Raw genomic sequence first — 26,196 nt, 5'->3', positions numbered from 1 at the left:
TTGTTACTCATATTGCCAGCCATTTTAGAGCCTTTTGACTGATCTATCAAGACCCACCGAATCTTGTATTGTCACAATCTAAGCACCGTACCTACCAAAAGAGCTTGAGGCTCCTAACCGTATAATTTTTTTAACTCAAATGTTTGTATGACTTTGAAAGGCGTATTTTTTTTTTTCCTCAGGCATGAAAAAGACTTTGATTTGATCCGAGCATTCTGCCCTAAGGGACTGTTAAATGATAATAAGCGCCACACTTGTCTCCCCAGCCCGACAGGACGTACGACCTTCACATCGGTCAACCCACTGTCTCGTACTTCCTCAAACAAGCGGCGGGCATCGCCAAAGGAGCCGGAAAGACAGGTGAGACATCTGCAATATTCCCTTTTGCCTTTTGAGCTTTGGTCCTGAGTGGTGTTGCTTTCACAGCGCTGGCAACTCAGACCGACTCTCAGCTCTACAGTAAAGAGAATGGCTAATCCCTCCTCGGCTGTATTTCCACCCCCGGGTTCAGATGTTGACTTCTAACACCCAGCTCCACCCCGCTGTTGTGGAGTTTTTGGAATAGAGAAATGCAGTGAACCCCCGTTTATTGCAGCGGATACGTTCCAGGCGCACCTGCTGAAAATCTTTGATGTACAGCGAATACAAAGAATTATGTGTTGAAAACATGCGGGAGGAGTAAAACTATTAAGTTTTCATATGGTCTATGTATATCAAAGATTTTCAGCGGGTGGGTCTGGAAAGTATCCACCGCCAGAAATGGCAGTTCACTGAAAATGTAATAAACAAAATAATAATAAAGGTAAAGAATCCATTTGCCGTTGCATTTGAAGGGCACGAGACGGCGGGCGTGGTGTCGGTGCGAGCCGTGTACGAGATCGCCCAGGTGAAAGCCCAGGACGAGTGCTTCAAGATGAGGAACACCTCCCTGGAGAACGTGGTCAAAAGCATCGTGGGCTCGGCCCGCTCGCTGGGCATCAAGGTGGTCAACGAGTAAGTGGCGCCACCGTGGCGCAACCGACGCATTTTTTCTTAGTTCAGTTCAGTCTGCACAAGTCGCTTCAAGACTGGCTTTTTCAGATGTTCGATAATCTCAGCTCCGCCCTTTCTGTTTAACTACGGTCACTACAAGTCAGACAAGACAATACGATTATTAAAGTTTTTTTTTTCCATTGACTAACTATGAATACATTTGTGTTTTCAAGAAAAACGTTTTGGTCCTTTTTTTTTTTTTAGATAAAAAGTCAATTGTAATATTGTGAGGATCATATTTTTGAATATGCATAGTTTTATAAGAATAAAGTATTATAATAGAAGTATTTTTTAAATGAAAAGTCATATTACGAGACCAGTCGTATGGTTTCAAGAATAAACTTCTATATTTTATCGATAAAACAGTAATATATTTTCACAATTAAAGATGTAATTTTATGAGAATAAAATTGTATTTTTGAGAATAAACCCTTACAGATTTGAGAATTAATTTGTATATTTTTAAGATATCACATCTTGAGAGAAGCCTTGCACATGTTTGAGAAAATCTTTTTTTAATGTATTTTTTTTAGATTAATCAAACTATTGAGAATAAAGCAACAAAGTTTTTTTAGATAATTGTTTTTTATATATTCGAAATAAAAATTTAGAGACATTTTTTTAGAGAAAAATAATATTGTTAGAGTAACGTTGTTTATCTTTTTGAGAAAAAGGAAATACAATATCACAATATTCCAAAAATAGTTCCTAAAAGAAAAAGTTGTCTTTTTGTAAGATTAAAGTTGAAATATTACCACGGTAAATCTATATACTTTACCCTAAAATTGCATAATTGCCTGAGTCACTTTTAGTGAGTCACAATATCAATTAAAAGAAATACAAATGTGGTTGATAAAAATAGTTTTCTCTTGTTTCCGATGACGTTCAACTATTACGCTTCACGGCTAAAAGTCGTGTAGTTTTTAGAAAGTAATACAGGTATAATAGTCATCATCTTTTTTTACATAAAAGTCCTAATGTTATTAGAATAGTCATTGTACAGTGTACAGACAGTGTTGAAAGTAACCTTTTAACATTCTCAAATTTCATAAAAGTGTGACGATTACACAGCACGAATTGATGTTGAGACAACCCACTTTATTCTGCAGTAGATGCATTTTGCCGATGCAAAATATATATATATATATATATATATATATATATATATATATATATAGAGAGAGAGAGAGAGAGAGAGAGAGAGAGAGAGAGAGATTTTTTTTTTTTTTTTTTTTTAATGAACCAAAGCCCAGCATCCCCTAATCCTTCTTTCTGGTTGTGTGTTCAGCCTCTCCGCTGGCGAGTACAAAGTGTTCTTGGAGCAGCGAGAAGAGAAATTGAAGGCAGACGCGGAGGCAGCGGCAGCTGCGGCTGAAGCGCCGCCGCAAGGCAAGAAGAGATGAACAACGCTTTGCTGGGGCACTTTACTGACACCTACAGGCCGTGTGAGGTGCACCACGCTATTTTTTTAGAATAGCTGTTAACCTGGTCCATATACTGCTATGCTCTTTCTCCTCACTAGTAAGACAATTCAATGCACAAGTACAACGGCGAGGTGCACTAGTAGAAGAACGAGGGCCCATTATTATTTTTTTTCAACTACTGTGGCATTTGTGCCACACTAGTAGCACAACTTTGGCATACTAGTAGGACAACCATGTTACAAGTTAGGCAAAACTGTGCACTAATTAACATCTTCATCCTACTAGTATCACTAGTGAAGTGCTAATGTTAACTAGTAGAATTTTATGTCACCAGTAGTACTATTAGCACACAGTTGTCAACTCGTGCACAGATTTACCTCACGAGTAACATGTAGTTGTCCTACTGGTGAGGACAAAGAGTGTCCTTGATAAGGACGCCACTAGTAGTGACACATTCCTACAGGTTGGACCCAGTAGTGTTGCTAGTGCAGCACTGTAGTTTACCACAAAGGTTTAATTGCAAACTAGTCGGCCAAAAGTGGTACTAGTTGTAGTAAAAACATTACTAGTGAGACAGTCGATCTACTAGTGCTCCCTAGTCATTCTACGAGTGCGCTGAATTGTCTTACCAGTGTGGACAGAGAGTGTACTAGTATATGGGCCTTAAGGTGGATGTCAAGGATATGGAATAAATACTCAAACAGCTTTCCATACCTGCCCATTCCTATTTATACTCATTGTATACACGTACCAATGTATATGTATGTGAAGCAGCACTGAATAAAAAAAAAAAATTCAACTCTCTCAAGAATGCGTACTGTCCATTTGACCGGAAATTCCTTACACTCCAGTCCTCCCCAAAAGATGTCTGTTGCACCATAGACGTTTTCCACATGGTGTCGCTCTTACGTAGCACCACAGTTTGACACACGCTTCCCCTCGCTCATTATGTGCCTTTCGCTTGAAATTGCTCACACGGTTCCAGCTTTATATGTGTGCTAGGGGAAAAAAAGTTGTCGAAGCATTGACTGTTCACTGTTGTAAAGCCCTAAATAGGAAAAGGTTGACAGGTGTCGCTTCTCACTTCGTTTGTGACGAGAACAAGTCAAGGTTAATTTGCTTTTTTTTTTTTTTTTTTTTTTTTTTTTTTTTTTTTTTAAATAAAACAAAACAAAAAATGTTGCACCATACATAACAAAAACACTTGTGACTGTACATTTTGACCTGACATTTCGCAGACTCTCATCCACGAGATTTTGCTGCCCCCAATCCCCCAATAGTCATTGGTCATTATAAGATGGTGAGTATTTTGTTTATTTATTTTTGTTTATTTATTTATTTATTTATTTTACAACCCCAATTCCAATGAACTTGGGTCATTGTGTTAAACATAAATCAAAACAGAATACAATGATTTGCAAATCCTGTTCAATATATATTTAATTGAATACACTACAAAGACAAGATATTTAATGTTCAAACTGATAAACCTGATTGTTTTTAGCAAATAATCATTAACTTAGAATTTTATGGCTGCAACACGTTCCATTTCTATTTCTAGCAGACGAGGGCAGCAGACGACTGATCCACTGACGACGACTGCAGCTCAGCTTACTCTCCCACAAAGGTCCGTATCTAACAAAATGTACACTGGAGAAATTAATTATATATATATATATATATATATATATATATATATATATATATGCTCACAAAATTCCCCTGATATATTGCAGTTTGTCTGTTGCAGTCCTACTATATTGCAGAATTTTCTGTTAAGACACAACAGTTTTTTGCGTGCAAATACATTTAGATTGTGTTTGAAAAAGTTGCATGTGTTTCAATGCGATTACAGCATGTGGGAGGGGTAGTTTAAGCTTGAAACTTTGAAACAATCTTTTTTATTTTTATTCCATTCTGTATTCTCTATACCTTGTATGCTTACAAATAAGACTATTTTTGTCGAAATGGAGCTCCTCAACCCAATACAAGATAATTCCTTGCCATCAGGATGCCACTAGATGGCGCCAAGGTCTTAATAAGAGGATACGAGAGAAAAAAATCGATGGATAGATGAAAAGGTGAATTTGCAAACGTTGAGCCCCGATTATGCAGGGATGCACCATGTTTGTAAATGGTTACTTCCCACCACTGCAGTCGAGTGTACTGTAATTGATGTGTATGTGATTTCTGTGTAAAATTTGTGCCGCACAGAAAGGGTGACAACGCCTCTACAGTAGCGGTATATATTGAACAGTTACATAGCCTTTGAAGCCTCATTTATTCCCACGAGCCTCTTTTTACTGTACCTCTAAATTTAGCTCGCCGCTTTCGTCTCCCCCTCTCTTCACCTTCTCCTCTCGTCACTCCAGCCCTCCCCGGCCCGAGCCCGCTGAATGGAGGCTGAGAATAGAGCGTGGCGCCGGAATGCCTATATATGGAGCGCTCATAGTCGCAGGTACGTGGAGTCGAGGTGAGATTTGTAAAAGGAGGTGTGCGTGTCATCATCGTCATCATCATCGTCGTCGTAGGCGGGAGGCTAATGTGTGTGCGCGCGCACATACTGTTACGCACAAAGCCGAGCACATGCGTCACTCGGAGTCAGATGGAGTCTCATTCTGTCTCGTCACGCGTGTGCGTCAGCGCTGTTGCCGAGCGAACCTCGCTCCGGGGGGAAGAAAACGAGGGCTGCCGAGGAGGAGGAGGAGGATGACGATGGTGATGATAATGATGACGAGGATGCGGGTGCTGATGCTGAGCAAAGAGGGGGCTCTTTTATGACTGACGACGCATCGGCTATAGAAATCTTTCTCTTTGTACATTTCATATGTGCAACCTAGGGAAAAAGTATGCTACATCATATCTGTTACACATACACTAATACAATTGTATATGTACTCTCAAGGGCGGGACTGACAACACAGCAGCATTATAAGTGCACTTTATTATAAATGCATTTGTCCACATTCAAATACATTTAAAAGCGACACATTAGAACACTGATCCACAATGTCCATTCTGCAGTTTATATATATATATATATATATATATATATATATTTTTTTTTTTTTATACCATAGAAATCTCTCTTTATATATTTCCTATATACAACCCTTCATACAAATGTGTACAACCTTCTGGCAAAAGAACATATTCACATCCCACATACAGTAATACAATTGTACACGTGTATATATTAAATTAGCCGTTTAATAGCTAGAAAGTAGGAATCAATCCTTTACTTGACCGTAGACAACTCTACGTGAGCGTGTCGACACCGTTGGAATCGGAGCGTCCTCAAGCCGTGTCGCTTGGTAAAGTGATAGAAAGTAATAGCAGCCCCCTTCCTCCCCCAGTCGCTAAAAAGTCGATTGTGCCTCACGACTGGAGTCCCCACAAGTCACTTTGTCCAAGAAAAGGACACGTGTGTTAAGCAAGGAAGCTGCTATAAGCTGCCAGCATTGCAAATATTAGGGTTGCAAAATTGCGGGAATGTTCAAAGTTGGAAATGTTCCATGGGAATTAACAGGAATAAACAAACAAACAAAATAATACAATTACAAAATTGAAGATTGAATCTTAATAGGGGACTTAATTATAGTTGGGGAAAAATATATTTTAGGACAATCCTGACTGAATTACTGACTGAATAACGAAATTGGCCTGAGCGCAATAACAGCAGATAAGTGAGGGTTTTTTTTAGCGAATAAAAGAGAGTAGGTCCCCCCCAAAAAATCTGTGAGCAGGCAAATTTGTGTTTGTCGCAACTCGAATATGGTACTTTACCTTCACTCACAAGTTCCCCAATTTACGAATTTTTGGAGAAACAAGTCGTATCTTGGTCAATTATTTATCAATTTATTTACTTATTTTGCTTTGTGTTGCGAGCCAAAATTTGAGGTACAACCGTGCTATATTTATTTTGAATGGAGGTCTGCTTTTGACCAAAAAAAAAAAAAAAAAAAATGTTTCCAAATTGGAATATAACCAAAATTCCTCAGCTTTACTTCCCATGGAAATATACTCGCAAATTCCGCCCCTTTGCAACCCTATCAATGCCCCCTAAACCCCCCCCCCCCCCCCGCCGACCCCTGAAGAGTCCACATTCAGAGTCTAAATACAATATACAGTACAACGAAAGAGCGCATAGGTGGCATAAGCCAGCATCTCTTTACATGCTTTTTTTTTTCTGTTTGTTTGTTGCACATCACACAGGTCAACGTAAGTTCAGATGGACAGACAGATATGGAATGTTAAAGGTTTTCAAGCCGCAAACTCAGAATACAAAAGCTTAGTAGAGTTTAGGAGTGTGCTTTCAATTAAAAATGTGTGTAAATATCACACTCGAGTAACTTTTGAGTTTTGAGTTTGCGTCAGGCAAAAAAGTGCTAGAAGTCATAAATCAACTCTATATTAAAAAAGCTTTTTTTGTTTGTTTTTGTCCACGTTCACAACAGATATTTTTTCACTACGAGTGAATACAAATGCATGTCTGTAAGTTAAACAACGCTTAACGGGTTCAGATGGCGCATCTGAAGCGGGGGACAACACATGGACTCAGGACTCAGTCAGTCGGGCGTCCATGTTGTTTTAAATGTTGCACCAGGTTTAATAGAATACAGCTTAATGATGGAACAAAAAATAGAAAGCCCATTTTTTGTTCTCGGAAGAGACATGTAGGCATCAGTCCTTTATACATTATGTATATTTATACACTTAAATATGTTTTACTTTGCAGTAAAAGTGTGTCTCCACAAAATATAACAATATGCCATACTTGATGAAGTAAGTCACAGACTTATTTTAGAACGGAGGGATGCTTCCACTCCCATCTGAAAGACAAAAAAAAAATAGAAATAAGTCAGCCGTGTGGTCATGCTGAACATCATCAGACAAAAGAAAGAGGACTAAAATGACTTTAAAAATATATTGGATACTGAAGACTAAACTAATGTATAAGTAATGTAATTTTCAACTATGCCCCCCAACCACAAACATACTCAACAGTCTAACGCTACTCACAAAAGGTTTGGGATATATGGCTTCAGGGTAAAGTTTCAGGCTGAACCTAAAGTGCACTACAACATTTACAGGTGAACTTAATTTGACCTTCTCTTAACTTTTGAATGTCCAACATTTTGACGTTTCCGTACTTTTGCGCAGAGCTTGCTCTTTTCTAAGAAGGAGCGGAATGGAAAAAAAATCACAATCGATCCATGAGAATTGCCAAGGAAATCCACTTCAATGCCTTTCTGTGACTCTTCTAGTCTCTCTGTACTTCTGTGATAACACTCTACACTTAGGGCCCACTTGCTGTTTTAAAGCCTTGTCCTATAGTGTCGAGCATTTGTGACGTGACGTCTTGGGTCACATCCACTTTTCGTTTTTAGAAAAGTTTCCCGTAAACACAGAATCCTTTCAAAGAATGTGAGTGTCCACATGAAGACCCTGAACTGCTGCAGTTTATATGCCAGGCCTGAAGTAGCGCTGTAACGCTGGCACAGGAAGTGACCAACAACAGAGAATAAGAATTCCATGTGACGTAATATACTCAAAACAATGGCGACGAATATGAAGTAAGCAAGAAAGGAGACACTTGAGATAACTGACAACAAGGTGGAACTTCTGCTTCCTAAAAAAAAATCCGAGATCACTACCTTGAACATCCGACTTGGGGATCCACCATTCTTATTGGCGGTGTTAGCGCATGATCACACGAGGACTGGGACAACCACGTCGTCGTCTCAGGAAAGATGCCTGTGTGTTGTGCAAATGGCAATTTGAAGGGAGCGTTTTGAGATCTATCCCCTCTGGGACCCAGTTTCAAAATTGACGTGCCACTGTGTCATCAGCAAGTTGCAACAGAGAAGACTGGAAGGTCACAGAAAGGTGTAGAAGTGGATGTCGTGGTAAATTTTCATGGTTCAAACACCTGTTGTGAATTTTGAGATGCAGTTCCTCATTACAGAACAGCAAGTTGTTACACTGCTCAACATTTTAGTGCTTCTTATATATGTCCATTCAAAAGTTTAGAGTAAAGTTGACCTGTAAAGGTTTGAGTACACCCCAAAGCCCAACATTGCTAACATTTTGGTAGTAGTTTCTTAAAGACTAAATGTTATGTAAGATTGTCAAGAACTGAATCTACAATTGTATATAATGTTCCATCCGGAACTCACCTTTGTGGAAGCACTGTGGCGATGGATGACACTGGAGTTGATACAACTCAGGTTGTTGCCCTAAACCAGGGGCGATCGAGGCACCTGCCCCAAACATGGGCTCCAGCACGGCCAGTTCCTCCAGGAGGGACTGAGCGCAGGAGGCGGTGGGTGCGGGGGAGACGACCGGCGTGGTAGAGGCAGCAGTAGTGGGGCCCGGCGAGGCGGTGAGGATGAGCGGAGGAGAAGCCGGTATGGAGGAGCACGAGGTCATGGGAGATGACGCCACCTCCATTTCCATGGCTTCCTCCGTCATCTCCTCCTCCATTGCGGCCTCGTCGGTCTCCCCGCACCCGTCCGCCGAGTTAGGTTGCGCCGATTGGACGCTACAGAATTGGCCCGCTCCCCCAAACTGGGAGGCTTGGTGCCAGCACACTGGTGTCTGAGGAGACGCCGGGCTCGATGGGTCCGGGTTGGGGATCGGTGAGGGGGACCGAGGGGGCACGTCTTGGAGGAGGGCGTCCAGGATGCTCTCTTCAAACAGAGAGGTGTCGTCCTCCAGGAACACGGGAATGTCCAGGCCTCGCCACGCTTTGATGGGATAAAATTCGCGAAGCATCTCGGCAGGAGGTTGGAAGGGAGACGGAGGGTTGGACAAGGGGGACATGGACGGAGGGGATAGCTTGGACAGGAGGGGGTCCAGGTAGAACCCCTCGGCCAGGGAGCTGATGTGCTGGGCCAGCAGGGAGATCTCCGCCCTCTCCTTCTCCCGCTCTCTCTCCAGGGAGAAGAAAGAGAGGCAAGGTTGTTTTCCAGGGGACGCCTCGGGGGTGAGGAGCCCCTCGGGTGGACACTGAAGAGGCCCCAAGGGCACGTCAACGTAGAGCGGACCCCGAACCTCGGGTAGGGTCATCACCGTGCAGTCGCCGTCCCCCGGGCTGTCTGGCGTGGGGGGCAGTTTCTCGTACAGGGCTCCGCAGCAGGGATCCACTGCGAAGAGAAGTTCAGTGGACAGGTTGGGAAGGCTCAGGGGGAGCTTGGTGGACAGGTTGGTCGGCGGTGTGGGGCTGGAGGCGGTGGTGGTGGGCGGGGCCGCGGAGGAAGCCGAAGCGGCCATGGAGGTGGTGGCCGTGGACGTGGTGGCGGAAGGGGGAGGCGTGGTGGTGCCGGTGGGGTCGAAGCTGAAGAGGGGTTCCCCGAACGGGAAGCTAGCCCCTCCAATGTGGGGGGTGTAAGGAGGCGTGCACACAAACTCTTTGGTCTGCTGAGTTTGCGAGGTGGGCACGGGTGGGAGCGGCAGGGGAAGAGCCGGCAGAGGGGGGTCCAGCTCGAACGAGGGTGGCATGAGAATGTTCTGGGTTAAAAAGTCCAAATCGGACACCGTCTCCACCGTGACTGGAGTCGGAGAGGGCGCCGCCGAGGGGCTGCGCACCGGAGGCGGCTGGAAAAAGACCTCCTCCTCCAGGGACGAGATGCTGGAGCGAGGCTCCCCCTCCACCTGCATGGCCTCTGTCGCGGAGCTCGCTCGTTCGTCGGAGGAGGCCACGCTACAGCCCGCCGTACTGAAGTCGAAGGACTGGCCCGACAGGCCGCTGCTGCTGGGCGTGAACACCTGGTCGGGGCTGGACAGGGTGTCGGGGGACTGGAGACTTTCCTGCTGGGAGGGGCCGGAGCTCAGGACTAGGCTGAGCTGAGTCTGCTCGGAGCTCATCTGTTGACGCACTGACCAGGCCTCCGACTCACTGAGATGAGAAAACAACAAATGTTAGGTGGGAACACACGCCTTTCAAGGATCACAATTAGCTAAAGTGATTTACCCGCGTAGTGAGGATTCAACGATACACAGATTTGTCCGGGGAACCAAACCACCGTTATTTGCTGAGAAAACTCCCCTATTTGTTTTTGTTCCCTGTTAAAGTCAGTTGAGGATTTTGTTTTTGACAAAAGTAGTGAATTGGTGCCATCTTGTGGCATCTTGGTGCAAAGGACTTATGTTGAAGTAAGTTGAGGATTTTCTTTTTGACAAAAGTAGTGATTTGGTGCCAAGGGACTGTCTTGAAGTGATTTGAGGAACTACATTTAGACAAATGTAGTTCTTTTGGCATGATCTTGTGGCATCTTGGTGCCAGGTAACTGTGTTGAAGTGGGTTGGAAAGCTCCATTTTAGCATAGGTAGTGCTTTGGCAGCTTCTTGTGGCAACTTGCTTCAAAGCAACTATATTGATGTGAGTTGAGGAACTTCATGTACACGAAAATAGTACTTTGGCGCCATCTTGTGGCATCTTGGTGCCAAGAAACTATGTTGAAGTGAGTTGAGGAGCTCTGTTTACACCAAAGTAGTGGTTTGGCACCATCCTGTGTATGTGTACCTTAAGGTGGATATCAAGGCTATGGAATACATTTTTCCATAGCAGTGTGATATATCATATCAAATATGTGCCCTGGCTCACCAAACGTGGGAAAGCGTGTTGCGTTGTCGCAAATGGCACGAGGAGGCGTTGCGTACCTGATGACGTAGTTGCTGCTGCTGATGGGGACGTCTCCGGGCTGCAGCTGGAGCACCATGTAGAGCCAAACCCACGTCTGGTCCCGAGCTTGCAGGCGAACCACCATCTCTGCTCGGCCTTCTCCTCCCTCTCGCACTGTTGAGTCAGAGCACAACTTAGTAATCCCATTAATCATCCTCTCTATTTTTTTTCCCCTTAGTTTTCTCAGTGTGGCACTAGTAGGCATGGTGTTGCTGTTCCTGCGTACGCGTGGGTGTTTTGTGAGTGAACACTTACGCAGGCTTCGGTGCTGAGCGGAGGCGTGTGACAGATCGTGCGGGTGGAGGAGGCTGTACCAGGAGCAGGAGCATAACGTGGCCACGTCGTAGCCCAGATAAGAGTGCACACTGCGAGGGGACAGGGATGGAAATGAGGGGGGGGGTGCACATTATGTTACTGGATGTACATCAACATTAGGACAAGCTAATAATTCAAGACTTAAAATAAATAAATAACTTAGTTTTTTTTTTTTTCATTAAATATACTTTTTTTTTAAATCCTGAACATTTTGCTCAACTATACAATATAATATACGTAACTAAATATATACACTATATAACTATTCAGGTAACTATAGTAAAAATGTACTTTCTTCTCAGAAGTCTTTATTTTTTGCAAAAAATAAATGTTTCCTTCTATTCTTTTCTGTCCTTTCTCCCCTTATAGAGGAAAAATTGTTTCAAGGACCCCCTCATAACCCGAACACCAATTAAGCATAACTACTTATTTACTATATTTAAAATCTATTTTCTCAAAATATATTATTACTGGCGGCTCGGTGGACGACTGGTTAGAGCGTCTGCCTCACAATTCTGAGGACTGGGGTTCAAATCCCGGCCCCGCCTGTGTGGAGTTTGCATGTTGTCCCCGTGCCTGCATGGGTTTTCTCCGGGCACTCCGGTTTCCTCCCACATCCCAAAAACATGCATGGTAGGTGAATTGACAACTCTAAATTGCCCGTAGGTGTGAATGTGAGTGCGAATGGTTGTTTGTTTGTATGTGCCCTGCGATTGGCTGGCAACCAGTTCAGGGTTATGTTCCCTTGAAAATAAGCTTTTTTTCTCAATTTCTTTTTTTTTTTTTTCAAAAATTGAAAGCTTTCTCAAATGTCTTTTTAAATTATTATTTCATTCAATATATAACATTTGTCCTTCCTTCCTTTCTGTCCTGTATCCCCTTTCTAGACTTTTTTTTTTATCAGCAATACACCCTTGAAAATATGCTTGTTTTCCCCCTCCAAATTATATAACCTTTTCAAAAACATGACTTTTCACCCGGAATTATAACCTTTTTTGAAAAAAATAACTTTTCCCGCGGAAATAATACTGATGAGTCTTTTGGAAGTATGAATTGTCGTCGAGCGTACGTGTCATGTGCAGCGCGCAGCCTCATGTCGCGCCCGTGCTGGGAGTGAAACCCTTCCAGGAACAGGTTGGTGTCGGCCAGAGGAGGAGCACCAGATGTGCTTTCTGGTCCGCAGCGGGCAGGATGGCTCTCCAAAGGGGAGCAGAAACACACCCAGACCGGATTAGAGGTCCAGTAGGATCCGGGCGTCGCGCTGGTGGTTGGCGAAGCGGAGGGCGCAGAGAGGCAACGAGCTCGGATCAGAACCAACTTGTTCCCGGCGCTCTGCCTGCGCACCGACTTGGAGGTGTTGAAGTGGCACCGGAACAGGCGATCTGTGATGGAAAATAGGGGCGACGACGATGAGAACTGGCCGGGTAAAAAAAACGAACATTTAAATCAGGTTTGAGCAAAGTATGACACCCGTGGAAATCACAAAAGTTTGCCCCACGCTGTTTTATCGGATTAATGTGGCTGGTCCCGTCTTACCCATCTCGGGGGAGGCTGTGCTGGACAGATTATTTCTGACAGTCATCTGATCTGAAGCATCAATGATGTCATACACGCTGTCTCCCTGTGCCACCAGGTCCACCTGACACACACATACACGCATGAGTCGCTGATCTTTAGACAAATAGATGGGTGTACTGTATATACAGTAGCCTAAATATGGATGCATGGTCTCACCATGGAGTGGCCCAGGTGGTCGGAGACTGTGTCGGACAGGTAGAGCAGCTTCCCCTCGGCTGTGAGCAGCATGAGGAAGCCCGGTATGGCCTGCATCAGGTCGGACAGCTCGGGCATGGACAGGAAGCGGGCGCTCGGCTCCACTGATGCGCTTCCCGCCTCTAGATTGGACAGGAACACAAAAACACGTCAGGAGGGCGCGTCAGAACCATCGACAGAGACTCGGGGGTTAGCGGACGGCATCGGCGCCTAAAGATCGTGATGTCATTTACTTACAATTCAGTGAAAATACATCTGCACAATTGAAAAACAAGCATTCTTACACATGTACATGATTAAAATGTGGTCAACTGATGTAATTTTCCACTCTTCCTTGAAAATATTCAAATGTACATTAAGTTTGAATTAAGTCATTTCAAAGGACATTTTCAGTGATGGATGTATGGATAGATAGATGATAAGAAAGATGGATAAACTGATATAGATGAATAAAACTGTTCCCATTTTTTTCCTGCTTCTATAAAGATATGGAAAAGAGAACGTAGACCGAAAGAAACTAAAGACGTGTTCATAGAAGCACATGAGGAAGGTGTTGCGCGTCAGCACCATGGATAGCGACTCGCTGTTGAGCGCATAAAAGTTCAGCACCGCGGATAGCGGTTCTCCATTATTGCACCAATAAACTCTTGTGGATTGAGCGCACATTTTGCACAACAGCGTTCCCCAGCTTGCAAACAAAAACGTGAGCATAAATTCAAGTTACGAGCGAGCTTCAGATACGCCACTCGAGTGAAGCGAAAAAAGAAATAGGGAAATTTGCCCTGTATTGATTATTGGGACGAACTGACAAATACAAAATGAAAACACCCGCAAGGAGCATGGAGGAGACGCTCACACTAAACTAACCGTGTTGTAAATGGGTCCGCCCCTTAAAGGCACACACCATCACTTGAATACTGTGCGCGTTAGTGCGTGTGTGACTTGTTTATGTAAGTGAGACTTTTGGCTTAGTTACATTTTACAGAACGTTTCTTCACATTAATATCATTACTATGTTTTGTTATGTTTTATATTTTTGGAAACTAATTGATAGTATTTCAATTCATTTCAATGGGGAGAATTGATTTTATATCCGAGTAAATCTGTGGCTTGAAAAGAAAAAAGTGTGCATCTTCATTTATTTTTTTTAATTTTTAATTTTAACAATCTGCTAAATTGGCCTACCAACTGAATTTCCCTTCAAGCACAGGTGTCGAACTCAAGGCCCGGGGACCAAATCTGGCCCGCCATGTTATTTCATGTTGCCCGCGAAAGCAAATCATCTGTGTCAACTTCCATGATTCTTGCTCAAATTCTCATAAAATAAGAACAATAAATAGTATCGTCGAGACATTGCAAACATTTCCTGTTTACAGCAACTTGAACAATAGTTGAACAAACTATTATCCTTGACTTCTGATTTCAAAACTAGGTATCCATCAATCTGTTGTGTGTATGTAATAATATTATGAGGTGACTAAACATTTATATGGTTTCACAGTCAACGGCCCTCTGAGGGAAACCGTGACTACAATGTGGCCCGCGACAAAAATGAGTTTGACACGCCTGCCTTAAAGGATCTTCAATTGAGTAACAACCTTGGTGAGAAAACAAATTCAAATCGTAAGTCAAGGTAGCACTCCATACCGACTAATACCAACAAGTGTTTTGTTTTGTCCTCCCCCCCCCCCCCCCTTACCCGGCGATGAGAAGAAGACGGATTTCCTGGTGTACATGCACGCCATCGACATGATGTGAAGGTAGGATAGCTTGGCTTTGTCCGCGTCGGAGATGGGCAACAGGTCCTTCAGGTTGCGGATCTCGGCGTTGATCTGGTCCCGTCTGGCCTTGGAGGCTCCTTTAGTTGAGCGGTACATACTTGTTACGGATGGTGGGGGGGAAGAAAGGGGGGAAGAAAATATCCCGCTTGGCACACGAGCACTCGTCGGTTATTGGACGTGCTTCATCGCAGCGCTCGGTTCGGCTCGGCTCGCCTCGATCCGGTGACAGTGTGTGAGGGACTCTGCTCGCAGGTGTCTTATATAGCCTGGGAGCGAGGGGGGCTCCCCGACGCAGCCGCGCCGACGTAAGAAGGACGAGAAGGAGGGAGGGAGGGATGAGGACGTTTCATCCGAGTGGATGCTGTGCGCGGCGCTCCTTTGGCTCCACTCCTCCCTCCCCCCGCGCCGGCGGTGACTGCGCGCTGACGTCAGTGCTCCCCTCTCCCCGCCGATGACGTCGGCATGAAACGGGGAGCTCCGGCCACGCAGAAAGCCTGATTTGGACAAAACCGAGTAAGGGGCGGGGCCAGCGTAAAAAACGTAAAACGGTGTCACCCGGCGAGGAGGGAGGGAGAGAAGGAGGAAGAGGAGGGAGGTGGACAGGAGATGTGCTGCATCCAAGACGAGGAATGCATTTCATTTCATTTTCTGGCTAGATGTGAGGAGCTTCTGCCACGCTTTCCTTCCAGCCTTCGAAAGTTCTAGCTCTCACCTCTTTCTCGATATATTCTTTTTATCTTTTTTTCTTCTAACTTCTAACTTTCTGTTATTCTTTCTTTCTAGCCATCTCTTTTTATCCTTTCTGTCCTTCCATCCATCTTTCCATCATGCTGTCTCTCCATTGTTCTGGCTTTCTGTCTGTCGCTATCTTTCTATCCTTTTATCTGTCTTCCTGTCTTTACAGCTGTCTATCCAACTATCTTTCCATTATTCTAGCTGTCCTTCTGTCTATCTTTCTATATTTCGATCTGGCTATCATCTTTCAATTTCAATCTATCTAAGATTCTATCTGTCTCTCTCTATATACATATACATACATATATATGCATTATATCATACTTTATATATAAAACGTCTGCAAATTTTGATCATTTTATCATCGTATCTCTCATTCTATCTAGTTATCGATCCATCTACCTATATTTCAGTGTATCACATCTGTTAGAAATGAATGTGTGGTTCCGTATTCCTTATGTTATGGTGAAAATGCTTGAATGAAGGGGGAGGAGCCAAGTCACACGTAGAATGAATGGAGGATTGGCTGGATGGATGGAGGAAGGAGGAAGGGGATGCATGGATGAGGCGCATGCAGCATCCCGCAGACATGTCTGTCAGTGCATGTGGGTGGGGGTCTAAAAATAGACCGAATGAGTAGATGCATCTTACCTGTGACACACATACACACACACACACACACACACACGGGCTGCTGCGTGGCGCCCCCTGCAGCCACCCTTGTGCTATTTATAGACGAGGAAGAGCACTTGAATGGGCAAACAAGCACAATTTCTAATGAGAGCAAGAGCGAGAGATCTTTTTTTTCTTGTAATATTTTGGCTACCTCATATAACTACACCATAATAATAAACATGTTGTAACACGAATAGCCCTGTCATTGCCAGTCCAAATGCAGCATGGTTTTGCCCGTTTTGTTCGGGCACAATACAATCCAGTGCGGTATTCGTAAAGCAGGTCATTCGATGGGTGTCCCTAATGTTGTGTCTGAAGGCTTAGTATGGAAAGAAGTGTATATTGAACAGCTGTGTCTCCTCATCGGATGCTTGCCAGCGCTGCTGATGCTTTGTTCGCATTGGCAGGCCACAACACTAGGTACGCATGCGATGACTTGAAATCCAGCCATCCATCAATCATTCTATCCCATCTATTCATCCATCATCCATGCATCGTTCCGTCATTCTATCAGTTGTATCAATCCATCATTCTATCATCTAGCCAACCATCCATCCATGTTTCTATCCTACTATTGTCTTTCTATCATCTATCTATTTATGCTTCTATCCATCCATCGCATCAATCCAAACAGGGCTGTACAGTGTAATGTGTATTAAGGAAGTATTTTTACTAATACAAACGTACCTAATGCTATGTCTCTTAAGTGCAGCTATAGACTTGTATCATTAGCCTAATAGCATAGTTGCCTAGGCTCATATTTGGTAGCAGTACGTTAAAAATGACTTTGGGTGATTAGGATATTAGTCTAAAAACATGTAATGTCATCGGCTTCTCATTTGACTAATTTGATGCATGATGTTTCATATATACATTATATATTCCGAGGAAGACTCTACCACTCTACCATTGCGCAACACTTTGAACTTTTAAAGGTAGAAATAAATACTTATAATATACATCATGATGATAATTTGCATTCAAATGTGTGTTGCTACCTGGCAATGACGTCACTCGCACTCGTTCGTCAACCAACGAATCCATTAATGAAATACTAATCAAAGGTTGAGCTCATTTAGATTTTGAATGGACCCAAGATGAGGTGAGTCACGCTCCTTGTTTCACGAACAGAAAATAACATCACAAGTGCTCCTAATTATATGGACCACTCTAGTTTTACATGGCCTCCTATGGTAAATTCGGCATTATTATAGTTATCAGGCCTGTTTTTCAGGCCGTTCTTGAATTGGATTTTGCAAATGTCCCCACTGTGGGACTAATAGAGGTTATAGTAGCTTAGCTTATTTCATTAGGTGTTTACTTACCCACCTGGATATGTTCCAGACCCACTCCGTGATAGGCGAAAATATTGAGCGCTTTTTAGTTTTACACACTCTTTAAACACACTGCAACTTATTAAAAGACAGATTTTAAAGTTTTCCATAGCACCTCGTCTCATTCTCTCGCTGTCACTAAATGAGAGACGTTTGAATACACAAATATTTACCTAAAAGTCCACGAGCTTAATTCAAACGTATAATGCAAAATGCCAGAGACGGGCGAACAGAAATTGATGTCAATGTCATTGATGTCAACATATTTATAAACCTTGGAACAGCTGCCTTTTTTTTTAACACACCTGGCTGCAATATCTCCAACGAAAGAGAGGTAAACATTGCGTATTTAAAATGCAAAATGTTTCACCAAACAATATCAAAACAAAATTCCACTAGCTTAATGCTAACATTTAATGCGTAACCCCATAGATCGGCGAACGGAAATTAGCATTGATGTCACAGTCATTCTCGAAATTCAATGCTAAATTTGGACTTGCAAAACTAAAAAAATGTTTTAACAAACACAGGAGTGTTCGTACGTCCAAAATGTTGAGGCGAATGTTCATAAGTAGTATTTGTATTTCCCTTTGGGGGTGATAGGGAGGGGGCCGGAACGCGAATAGCGAAAAGAAATGCATCTTATTAATGCATTACAAGTGCATCGGGATTAGTTCCCCCACGTCGTCCCCCCAAAATAAAAAAACAAAAACGACAAAAAACAAAAAAGAATTGAAAACAAATCCGCGAATAGGTGACTCTGCAGCTTCCGAACCGCTAGCATGCGGGGATTCCACTGTATTAAAAATCTGCAATACAGTTTAGTGCACTGTTCCTAATGAAGTGGCCAGGGACTGTCCATAATATACAAGTCGTTTTTCATGGTTTGTGGCGAAGCACACATCATTTTATTCTGTGGCCGATGCAAGCTGCTCCGATTATGCATCGGTCGGTAAAAAGCAAAGCACTCCATGTTGTTTGTCGGTTCCGCGCGAGGTACTCGAGCGAGCTGACGTCACGCCGCGCGACCGTTGTCGCCCTTGTCATGATAATGTCGTCCGCTGAGAGGCCGCCTTGTGTGCGAAGAGCTGCGTCTCCCACACAGCAAATAGCGGACACTCGAATGAATCCGATTACAGCGCAGCCGATGTGCACTGGCGGGGTTTTCATTCACCGTCGTTCAAATACTCGCTGGAAAACGACCGCATTGCATTCACGCTATCGCAGCTGCACGTTCACTCATTACTCCATGTCATACATCCATCTACCAGATTTATCTATCCACCAACTCTATCTATGTGCCAACCTTATCTACAATATCTATCGACTCTACCTATCCGCCGACCGTATCTATCCATCAAACATACAGTATCTATCGATGTACGGTATCTAGCTACTATCTATTGACCGTATCTACCACCACTAACTACTATATTTATCTACCATAGCTACCTGTATCTAGTGTATCCATCCACCTACCATATTTGTTGTTTCTTTCTACCAATTTTGATCGACCATATCTATTCAGCAACCATATCTACCAAACGTATCGACCTGTGGTAGCCGCTGATCTATCGAGCTACCCGTGGCTATCTATCGCCTTACGATATCAATCTATCATGCGACCGTATACATCTACCGAGTGACTATGTCTGCCTCCCGTATCGATCTACCACCTGCATCGATCTATCTACCATCCATATCAATCTAGCTTCCAACCTTATCTATCGCCCATATCTACTATATGTATAAATTGCATCTATCTACTGTCCATATCTGTCTATCGATACCATATCTACAGTATCTACCAACCCAAACTATCTACTGACCGTATTCACCGGTATGTACCAACCATAGGGCTATCTATGTATTGACCGTATCTATGTGTATAGATCATATCTGTCTACCGACTGTATCAATCTACCGTATTGATGTACTGTATCGACCTACCAAATGTATCTACTGTATCTAACTGTCTGCTGTATCTATTTACTGTACTGATCTGCTGTTTTGATCTACCGTACTATATCTCCCTACCATATCTTTCAACTGTATCAATCGGCTATTGATTGACTGGCTGCATCTATCCATCTATCTATGTATTGACCTTATCTAGGTATCTACGTAACTTTATTTAAGGAAAATGGTCACGGGTCAGAACTCAAGAGAATGATCAATAAGTTTAACAAGTGACTATTGATTTTTCTATATCTTTTTAAAATCTCATGATATTTATCTCCTGCTTGTATGTGGCAGTAGGAGGTGTTGCTAGGCGACAGATTAGATCCTGCCTTCCTTTTTCCTTTTTTTTTTTTTTTTTTTTTTTTCCTCCAAGAAACAAAGTGCAGACCTTGAAATCTGTGGGTGTAAAAATAAGCACAGAAAGGGAAAAAAAAGATCAACTTGCTGGGACTTGTTGTGTGTCTGCTGTGCTGTCCCTCTTGTCTCTCCTATTCAACGTTGTCCCAAAAATGTCTTGGCCCACCCCCTTGCTTTACACCTTGCATCTTCGTCAAACTCATCCACTGAGCATTAACATCATTCCAATAACATACATTTTGCTGATAAATTTAAAGGACACCCTATTTATTACATATAGGACTGTTTCTTTAACCAATCAAAATCAACGTCAGCATTTGTCCATCATCTGACTGGTGGGTCAGCACAACATTTCACCGAGCAAAACATGTCTAGAGACGTCTGTACACATTAGTAGTGTTAATGGGCTGAAATGATTCATCAAATAATTTGATTCCCAAAAAAATGAGAAGCAACATCTCTGCCTCGAAGCTTCAGGGATCACGTTTTCACACGGGCTAATTTTACTGCAAACCCCATCCAGTGAATAAGAAGAAATAAGAAATAAGCCGCCGGTGCACTTTCTATCGCTTTATTGAACAAGGCGTAAGAAAATAAACACGTAGTAAACACATTCATTCAGACTGGTTAACGGTTCGCCAGTTAGCAGCCAAGCCGCTAACAGGAACTCACAACAGCCAACTCTACACTCTCATTTGCTGACATCCACGTCACTCACCAAGCCAGGCCCCGCCTTTTAAAGTCACGCACACTCAAAGGCACAGATATTATAGTATGCAATGTGAGGATGGCGACCCCAAGTGGACAACAGTATTACCTGCACGTTTTGTTGTTTAATATTGCAAAATATTTTTTTATTTCTTGATTAATTGATGGGATAATATGTTGAATAATCGATTCCAAAAATTTCCATAGCTGCCGACCTAATTAATACATTTTATGATCAGCATTTCTGGTGAGTAGGATGTATTTTATTGACATTGTTGTCATGTCACTAGATAAATAGTGATTGTGATGTTCTCCAGATGATGTCCTTGGCACTTATTATGTTTTTGTATAATGTTGATGGTTTCTTTGCTGTGGTAGTGAGACGATTAAGAGTTGGGTTGAGTTGAGTTTGGCCGCTGGTTTCTAAGCTTTTGTGTGTTTGTGTTTGTGTTGTGCGCATGCGGCTTGATCACACTTGATCTGTCGGCATCCAGTACAAACACGACGACGATGATGATGATGATGGTGATGATGTTGTGCGTGCGCTCTCAGTGTTGCCACGATGACTAAAGGTGAGCAGGAACATGCTGCTCGCTCCGAATCTTTGCACTTGTTTTGGTGTCCCTCGACACGCTGGGAAAGTCACACCTGTTGGCAGGACAGCTGCACGCCCGCCGCCACAGCCAAATGTGCGACCTCCATCGCCGTGTCCTGTGTGCGCGCGCTAGGCAGGAACACCGAGTGCGTGTTAAGGAATGAGTGTGGGCAAAAACATCGGGAGCGAATGGGTGACTAAAGAGGCAGTGAACACTTTGAACGTGAAAGCAAGACGATGTGACGAGAGTCAATGAAAGTAAGGAAATGATGGATTAATAAATCTGAAAGCAGATCTGTTGGCCGACTTGATTTTGTCTGACGGCTTCTATTAAAGTGACTGATTGAACAGGCCTGGAGGTAATCAGACTCGGGTGTGGTCAGTGAAAATGAACCCAAAAATGTGATTAGCCACGGTTCATTCATGATTTAACAAGGTGGGGCGCCATTACCTTTCCACACGGGGCCAGGTAGCTTTGAATCACTTTTGTTCCTTAATAAATAAAATCACCATTTAAAAATAGCACTTTGTTTACTTGGGTTATCTTTCTCTTATGTTCTATAAGTATTCTATTCTCTTTTATGTTTGCTGATCTTAAACAAAGTGGGGAAACTATGCGAAGGTTTGGAGAAGGGGGCCAATACCTTTTCACGGCACTGTAATTGAAACACGTAAACTTTGTTTTACTGTACATTTGAACTACATATTGTCAATGGAGTGGACAAACCGCATGAAACGTTCCCACGTAAGTCCATATTTAATGCGCAAGTCGTGAATAAGAAGCACACAAATGCCTCCTTCGTCCTTCTCATCCTCCTCGTTTTCTTCTTCTTTCAGCTTTGACTTTGTGCGCATGTGTGGCCTTGTACCTTGTTCTTTGTGCTTTTTCAATACACAGTTTATTTTTAGCTGCCGGGGCAGCTGACTAGGAGGGAGGCGGTGAGGGGAGGTAGCCCGTGCTCGGCCAATGTTTTTTTTTTTTTACCAGCGTATATATATTTGTGGTTGCTCTCTTCCGTGTGGTCGCCTTCTTCCGTCTCGCCGAGTTCGTCGCAGTCGCGATGTGCCACGGTGGCACAATAATGTAGAAAATAAGTGTCCAGATTTAATCGAGCTGTACTTAAAAACACCTTATTTACGGCCTTGTTTTTAACATAACCTAACCCCCAAAAAAACAAAAAAAAACATCATCTGTTTATCATTTGTAAATGAGTGTCGATATTTTCCCCGTTCACTTAATTAGGTGCGAGGATGCAATGCCGCAGTCAATTTCTAAAATAGACACATGGGAAAAGTTATAGGATCGATGAGGTCATATAAAGATAAGTCTGTGGTTTATTTTAATAATAAAGTAATAATTCATGCTTATTTTGAATTGTAATACTTATAATTAATTAAGCAATCAGTTAAAAATGTCAAAGATTTTATTTGACTTAGGTTTTTACTTTAGTATTTACAATAAATTATTAAATTAGACAAATGAATACAAAATAAGGATGAATGAATACATTTTAATTTACCAAGTTTAAGTAAAAATACCAAATTTATGCAACAAATAAGTTTATTACAAATGTAAAATACATATATATTTTGCTCGATAGAGGTCATTTATTTATCATTGATTAACTAATTATTTTATGAAATACATCTTAATGTAAAAATGTTTTTACTAATTATATTTTAGTATATATAATAAAATTTTAAAAAATCAATAAAACCTGCATTTTGATTAACCAATAAGCAAAAGGAATGCAACAAATACAATGATTTAATAATGTAAATTTGTAAAATTGGTTATTTTATTATTTCTATTTCTGTACAATAAATAAAAAAATATTTAATATGAATAATTGGGGAAAATAATTATCAATTACAAAAACAAATCAATACAACAAATACAATAGTTTCTTTTAATGAGGAGCTAACAATTCATAGTCATTTTTACATATTTGGCAAATGCTCAATTAAGGTAAAGACACGTTTTTTATTTTTGTTTACAATAACTCAATCAGCAAATTACTTTAAGAGCTAGATGAATAAAATAAATAATAGATCCATATTCACTGAAGAATTTGTATATGCTTGTAGATTGCAGTGGTGTCAAAGTACGCTGCCTTGAGCTGTTCCTAATATTCTGACCCTCTCAGATCTCATTCGGCTGTGTGGGCGTACCTAATGAAGTGTCTTTCCCTTTTGAACTGGAATGAACTGTTTTTGTGCCTCTGACTCGTGTGCACATGCCAACACACACACACACGCGCGCGCACGCACTTTGGCGCTTCCCATCGCGACAGTGGTGCTGATGCAGGCGTCGCTATGGAGACGCCACGTCGACGTGTTGCATTATGAGGGCGCACCCTCCCGGCTCCTGGCTGCTTTTTTTTTTTTTTTTTTTTTTTTTTACTGCCCTCCTCCATTATTAAGCATGTTTACACATAACATGTTGTTTTCATGCCTTCCGTGCAAACACACACAATGTACATACTGTGTGTAGCGTGTGTGAGAAGTGTATTGCATGCAGCAGTTTACACACTTGTACTCAATCATCTCCACATGCGCAGTCACTATTTCATTGGATCACTCACTCTCTCACTCCTAGTGCCTTCATAGTGTGTGCATCTATCTATCCATCTACTATATTTGTCTATATGCTGCACTTGTCTTGCAATTCGCCTCCATTATTGTCGTTAACACCATGAGGACAAGAGAACATGGAGAGTGTGTGTGTGTGTGCGTGCGTGCGTGCGTGCGTGCATGCGCGCTGTCCTTTGCCATTCACACTTACTTTCACTCATGCTCCATGAACGCGATGTCCGATGCCACTTCGTCATCATCCTCATCATCATCTTTTTTTTTTGTCTTCTATCAATAGCTATCCAAGTATAAACAAACAGAACACTTGAGTCCACCAGTGGTGAACAAACAAGTTAGCAAAAAAAGCCTTATTAGCATATTGGCTCGCAAAACAGACTAATAATAAACCGTTGAGTATGATTTGATGCAAAAATGAAGACACAGTCATGCTTTTTAAAGAGGAGGCTCAAACACACTGATGCTTATGTTGCTGCAAGATGGTTCAATTATGATTAGAATTATTATTAATATACAATATAGTGTTCATTTTTCTCTGCTTTCCTACTAAATGAATGTATCAACTGGTTTATAAACAATGTGTGTTTACACTAAACAGCTTTTTTCTGGCAAATTACAATTTAGCTTCTGCTGGCCTTATTTTTGGCTTGTCTCTTTTTCTATCTTTTTTTTTAAATACCTAAACTAAACTTTAAACTTATGTTCTCTCATGGTTATAAATGTATGTAGACATCGTTTTCACCAAATTAAATTATGATTTATAATTTTTAGTTTATTGATTGACTATATTATGTAACGGGGCAAATTGATCCAAATTCCATAAATAATATCAATTTGATTAAACTTCCTTTGCTGACCGTAGTTTTTGTTTGTTTGTTTTTTGTTTAAAAAAGAAAAAAAGAAAAAAAATTCAAAATGGGACAATTTATTTATTTATTACATTAAACAACTTCTGTAGCCGGGGATCGGCTCGCCGAGGTCCCTGCCTTCGGTCACTGCCCAGCTCACAATGCACCCGACCCCTATGGCCCCTCCCACGGGTGGTGGGCCCCAGGGAAGGGGGACCCACGTTACCCTTACGGGCTGTGCCCGGCCGAGCCCTTCGTGTGCAGGCCCGGCCGCCGGGCGCTCGCCTTCGAGGCCCACCTCCAGGCCTGGCGAGGGAAAACGTGATCCGATAATTGTTCTCGTCATAGGGGTCTTTGGTTCCTGCCCTCACTGGCTCGTGACCGAAAGAACGAGATCACGGATACAAGCGGGCGAAATGAGTTTCCTCCACAGGGTGTCCGGGCTCTCCCTTAGAGAGAGGGGTGAGTAGCTCGGTCATCCACGAGGGGCTCAGAGTAGAGCCGCTGCTCCTCCGCATCGAGAGGAGCCAGATGAGGTGGCTCGGGCATCTGATCAGGACGCCTCCCCGGTGAGGTGTTCCGGGCACGTCCCACCGGGAGGAGACCCCGGAGACGACCCAGGACACGCTGCAGAGACTACGTCTCTCGGCCGGCCTGGGAACGCACCTGGATCCCCTCGGGAGAGCTTGAGGGAGTGGCTGGGGAGAGGGAAGTCCGGGCGTCCCTGCTGAGGCCGCTGCCCCCGCAACCCGACCTCGGATAAGCGGAGGCAAATGGATGGGTGGATTAAACAACTTAATTTATTACTTTCAATGTATTCTTAAAGTATTTATTATTTTACATTAAAAAAAAAAACGTAATTTATCATTTCAAATGTATTCTTAACCCCCGTTATGTTTCAGATCAATTTGACTTTTTAATCACACGTCTGCAATTTATTTCAATGTATTTATTATTTTTTGATCTATATTTCTTATGTAACATTTAAAATTACATATCATTACTCAACATATACTGTATATTTTAAAATTTTCTACTATACTAAAACTATTTTCAATACATTTATTAACCGTTATTTTCTAATTGACTGAAAATCTAGAGAAAAAGAAAATACAAAAATAGATCAAACTTAAAATTTTATGAAAAAAACATTTTCTCTTTGTTTTTCATATTTCTAATAATTGATGAAAAGTTCTTTTCATTCCTTGTTTCATGATTAAGACACGATCACGTTGACTCACGAAAACCGTTGGCGTACTTCTAATTAAAGTGCATTTCTTTTGTATACCTCCATTTACAGTGTCCCTGTTTTGATTCTTTTTCCATCGCACTTCTGAATTTTCCTTTTCCCTGTGGGTGAATGTTTTGAGCAGTTTACA

General features: G+C 42.3%; 2 protein-coding genes across 2 annotated transcripts in view; one reads left to right on the top strand and one right to left on the bottom strand.

Annotated features, from left to right (window-relative positions):
- The window catches only part of mrpl11 (mitochondrial ribosomal protein L11), a 63,147-nt gene extending 59,893 nt beyond the window's left edge, over positions 1–3,254 (top strand). The window contains exons 4-6 of the mRNA XM_061686013.1: positions 267–360; positions 834–993; positions 2,321–3,254. Coding sequence (XP_061541997.1) covers positions 267–360; positions 834–993; positions 2,321–2,435 — 369 coding nt within the window. The 3' untranslated portion in view covers positions 2,436–3,254. The remainder of the gene's footprint in view (positions 1–266; positions 361–833; positions 994–2,320) is intronic.
- A 3,308-nt stretch (positions 3,255–6,562) lies between these two features.
- Positions 6,563–15,228, bottom strand: npas4a (neuronal PAS domain protein 4a). Its single transcript, XM_061685988.1, has 8 exons — positions 14,930–15,228; positions 13,192–13,352; positions 12,994–13,096; positions 12,527–12,839; positions 11,398–11,507; positions 11,121–11,256; positions 8,636–10,356; positions 6,563–7,288 (listed from the first exon to the last, which is right to left on the bottom strand). The coding sequence occupies exons 1-8, from the start codon at positions 15,105–15,107 to the stop codon at positions 7,260–7,262; spliced, it is 2,751 nt and encodes a 916-aa protein (XP_061541972.1). The 5' UTR covers positions 15,108–15,228; the 3' UTR covers positions 6,563–7,259.
- Positions 15,229–26,196: the final 10,968 nt, after the last annotated feature.

This window comes from Phycodurus eques, chromosome 9 (assembly GCF_024500275.1).
Source record: "Phycodurus eques isolate BA_2022a chromosome 9, UOR_Pequ_1.1, whole genome shotgun sequence".
NCBI classification, from domain to species: domain Eukaryota; kingdom Metazoa; phylum Chordata; class Actinopteri; order Syngnathiformes; family Syngnathidae; genus Phycodurus; species Phycodurus eques.
This window is presented reverse-complemented; position numbering and strand designations above follow the sequence as displayed.